Source organism: Mercurialis annua, linkage group LG2, assembly GCF_937616625.2.
Source record: "Mercurialis annua linkage group LG2, ddMerAnnu1.2, whole genome shotgun sequence".
Lineage (NCBI taxonomy): Eukaryota > Viridiplantae > Streptophyta > Magnoliopsida > Malpighiales > Euphorbiaceae > Mercurialis > Mercurialis annua.
Window position 1 is genome coordinate 17,297,986 of NC_065571.1, and position 4,220 is coordinate 17,302,205.

General features: G+C 34.5%; 1 protein-coding gene across 2 annotated transcripts; it reads right to left on the reverse strand.

Moving 5' to 3' along the window:
* Positions 1–272: 272 nt before the first annotated feature.
* Positions 273–3,411, reverse strand: LOC126669811 (uroporphyrinogen decarboxylase 1, chloroplastic). 2 transcript variants are annotated; one of them, XM_050363372.2, is made up of 6 exons: positions 3,270–3,411; positions 3,071–3,186; positions 2,249–2,631; positions 1,846–2,130; positions 1,248–1,483; positions 273–842 (listed from the first exon to the last, which is right to left on the reverse strand). In XM_050363372.2, exons 1-6 carry the CDS (start codon positions 3,296–3,298, stop codon positions 674–676), a joined length of 1,218 nt encoding a protein of 405 aa, XP_050219329.2. In that variant the 5' UTR covers positions 3,299–3,411; the 3' UTR covers positions 273–673. The 2 variants fall into 2 exon arrangements, with proteins under 2 accessions (XP_050219329.2, XP_055960740.1); XM_056104765.1 differs by having other exon boundaries at positions 3,071–3,189.
* Positions 3,412–4,220: the final 809 nt, after the last annotated feature.

A 4,220-nucleotide genomic window follows, 5' to 3' on the forward strand; every position in this document is an offset into this window, starting at 1 on the left:
AAATAAAAAGAAAAGACAAAAGAATAAGAGAGCCAAGAAAACAGAATGGGGATACAAAAACACAAACTTGAAAATTCTTCTGGTCAGAAATCATATCCATCTTGCACATACGGTGCTTGGCATTTACCATAAGCCGCTTGTACAGAGAGAGATAATAAAGAGATCAAACTATTAAAAAAAATAGAAGAATCTTCTCTCACGTCGACCATACGAATTGTCAGAATAAAAATAAGACAGAAGAAATGAATGCAAGATATATACCACAAAGAACATAACTTAAAATAGCTTTGTTAATTCTCTCTCTCTGGAAAACAATGTGCTAGGTAACGGTCCCTAGGTATGTCTTCCTAACTTCTAACAACTTTGACATTTACATCATCTGACAGAATATGAACATTTTTAGTTCACTAGAAGAGTAAGAAAAAAATGGATTCCCCCTTCTGTCTCTACCAAAATCAATAAGTAAGCTGTGGGTTCATATTTAAAATTATAATTTAGAAGCTATGACTGAAGAATACTGGTGGTCAGCAAAAGCACATGCATGTACAGATCCTAAAAGCTTCGATCAGTGCCTCGAATATGGTGCACCCTCAAGGATTCATTCTTAAACTGTCAAACCACATCAACTCACAATGAAAACCCACTCATAGCACCAAACTGTTGATATTGCTCCTCAAACTACCAATTTTTGTTCTTCTTCCAGATGATCTTGAATATTTGTGCCATATGTCAGACTTCTTGCGACGTCAAAGAAATGAGCAACAGCTTCTTCAGGAGTCCCAACGAGAACACCATGACCAAGATTAAGGATGTGCCCCTTTGTCCCAGCACATCTCACAACTCTAAGAAGAAAATAATAGATGAATCCATCAGATATAAAACTTTGAAAATTTAACTTTATTTCTTGGCAGAATTAAAACTGCAAGATTCATCAATTTTCAGAAATATACTATATATCAACATGAAAGCTACTCCTAGTCATTCATTCATCCAAGGATATAAACATGGTGCATTAAGAAAAGGCCAGCATAGTTTGGTTCTAGCTCAATCAAAAACATTCTACTTTTGTTCAAATTTAGCAGATGCACTAAAAACAATTTTGTTTGGGAGCTTCTAAGTGAATCGCAGACTATTATGTTAAATATGAGCCATATGCTAGGATTTAAATACAGCTCTAAGTTCATAAACAGTACCAAAAATTACGGAAATAGCAGTTGGAAAATAAATTTTGTGTATAAAGAATAAACCTTTGAATTTCATCAGTCAATGCGGGAAGAGATGAAAACAAATAAGCAGGATCTACATTCCCCTGTATGCTGATCCCACTGCCCAAACGCTTCCTTCCATCTGCCATATCCACTGTCCAGTCTAGCCCAATGACATCGACTCCAGTTCCTTCCATACGCTCAAGAAAGCCACCATTTCCATTTATGTAGAGAACAAGAGGTGTTTCAGGGCATTTACTCCTTACTGTCCGGACTATCTGCGGTTCAAGAATTGGCACACTGTACTAAAAAAATTTACAACAAAAAATCGCAACCCTATATCGTGCAATTTCTTAAAGTTCAGAGCATATAGATTTTATGTTGAAAAGATCAGGCCTTAAAATGTTTCTAAAATTCCTGGACTGTATTTTTTTCAAAATGAACCAAATCATATTTACTATGTTATTGCTTTCCTTGTTCCCTTCGCTACCATTTTTCTTTTGACCGCTAGGATACAAACATAAGTACTGAACTTTTAACTGAAACCAGGTAAAGAATCGTTAAGTCACATTAACTATATGGAAAGTTGGAAACACACAAGAATGTTGCATAGAAATAGGCAGAGCTTGATGCAACGTACCTCTTCAATGTAAGGCTTTGACCAGCAGTCCCACATATCAGGTGGTAGCTGCCCACCCCAAGAATCAAATATTTGTATGCACTGAGCCCCAGATTCAACTTGAAAAATAATGTAATCAGAAATTGCCTGTGTCAAATGAGAAAGAAGAGCCCTTAACACATGTGGTGCTGTATGGCACATGCTCTTTATGGTAGTATATGTGCGAGTTGTACCCCCTTCGACTATATATGTAGCAATTGTCCAAGGTGCACCAACGAAACCCAAAACTGCAGCACGCCCATCAACCTGCATAAAGACCAAGAAGGGTGGGTGAACGAGAGGCATAATCTATATTATGTCCCATTTGGTAAAGTAAACTAAGCAACTGAATTTGGTTTAATGCCTATTTGAAAGGAATGAAGACCTCGCGTCGCAGTATTCTAAGAGAGTCCCCCACAAAATTCAGTTTATCTAATTCAATGGGATGTAGAGCCTTTAATCCTTCTTCAGAACGAATTGGAGTCTGAATAACAGGACCCCTTACTTCTTCTATGTCAAACGGGACACCAAATGCCGGTAATGGAGTAAGTATGTCAGAGAAAATTATAACACCGTCTGGATGAAACGCTTCCCAAGGCTGCAAAGAAATTTCTACAATGAGATCAGTTGTCTCTGACCTCTCTCTGAAGGATGGGTGTTTCTGTGCAAGCTTTCGGTAAACTGCCATATACCTTCCTGCCTGACGCATCATCCATGCTGGTGGCCTACTGACCGGTTCTCCTCTCGCAGCCTTCACCAAAAGTGGATCTGCGTAAAACAGAAATTAAATGAGAAAGAAAACGAGTAATCGAATCATGGACAGCTAAAATATCAGTTTAAGGAAACATGAAGTAAAACACGGGTCGACAACAGTATAGGACTATTACATATTTTATTCAATGTGAAAAGGCTCTAATCCTGACCCGACCTTAAGGCAACAAGGTAAACTGCTGGAAGGAATCCTCTCTCTATTGCTTAACACTAAATAGAATCGAACTGTTCTAACCTACAGCAACAAACACAGTTCTGTATATACAACCACGGACGGACCTAGGAAGAGCAAACTGCCCACCTTATGATTTTGCATTATCCGAAAAATATGAATATTTAATTTAATACTAATATAATTTTTTCTCCTTAAAATTTATAGCACAAATAAAGAACATACAGTATAACTCAATCCAATGAACTGAAATTCAAGAAATACCTTGCGTAGAAGAGGAGCAAGAGAGATTAAATTTTCTGGTTTTGGCGGAAAATGACTGAAACCCTAGAAGTTGTACGGAAGGTATGCAAATGCTGCTTCCCCAAGATAAACAGCTGCTGCTGGATTGTTCATGTCAATTTGATTAAACAGCAAAATGAAAATTTGATGCAGAAGATTGAAGTGAAGAATTATAGATTACCTGGTAATAGAAGAAGAAGAGGAGCTCATTTTTGTGTTTCTGTTGAATTCAGTTCAAAGAGAAGTGTTATCAGTTTATCTGAATGTTTTTTTGTTGTGTTCTTTGGATGGTGATTACAACACCATTTTTTATTTCTCTGGACCCACTGTACATCAAAATGTTCTGACTAAATTGGTAAAGAGAAATTGTTAGGGTTTTTGACGGATTTGTTCCTACGGAATTTAAAAAATCCCAATTTTATGTCTGTTTTAAAAAAATTCCAATTTTATACCTGGGCTCATCCAATCTGCATTCTTAAAATGCGGATTGGGTGAGCAATCCGCATTCAGTGAATGCGGATTAATGATAAGCAGCAATCCGCAATATAAGAATGCGAATTGTATGCAAACTATTTGATAAAAGTAGTGTTTTAATTCTTAATTTAAACCAATAATTTATTGATTCCTTCTTATTTTTAGATAAAAATTATATTTATAAATATATAATAATAAATAAAAAGGAAAAAAAGGTTCAATTTAATACCTAAACTTCCTTCCCTCATCATAATCCGTAAATTGAAACTTTTTTTCCTTTTTATTTATTTATTATATATTTATAAATATAATTTATATATATATATTAACTTATATACTTTTATATTACGTCGAAACTTCCAAATTTTGACATTTTAATTTCGAGGTTTTATCCGAAACTTTTAAATCTACATTTAATGATGTACATTGATATATTAATTTTTAATATATTTACCCTCTAAACTTCATTTGTTCCGTTTAAAACCGATTATTAAAATTTAAATTTTCAAATTTAAATTTTAAATTTCTATATTTACGACCTACTTTGTAAGACACCTATAAATTAATTTTACACGTAAATAATATGTAAGTAATTGAGTTTAATCGAATATTTGATCATTAAATTAAAAAAAGTTTGTATGAAAAATTATGTAAGTTA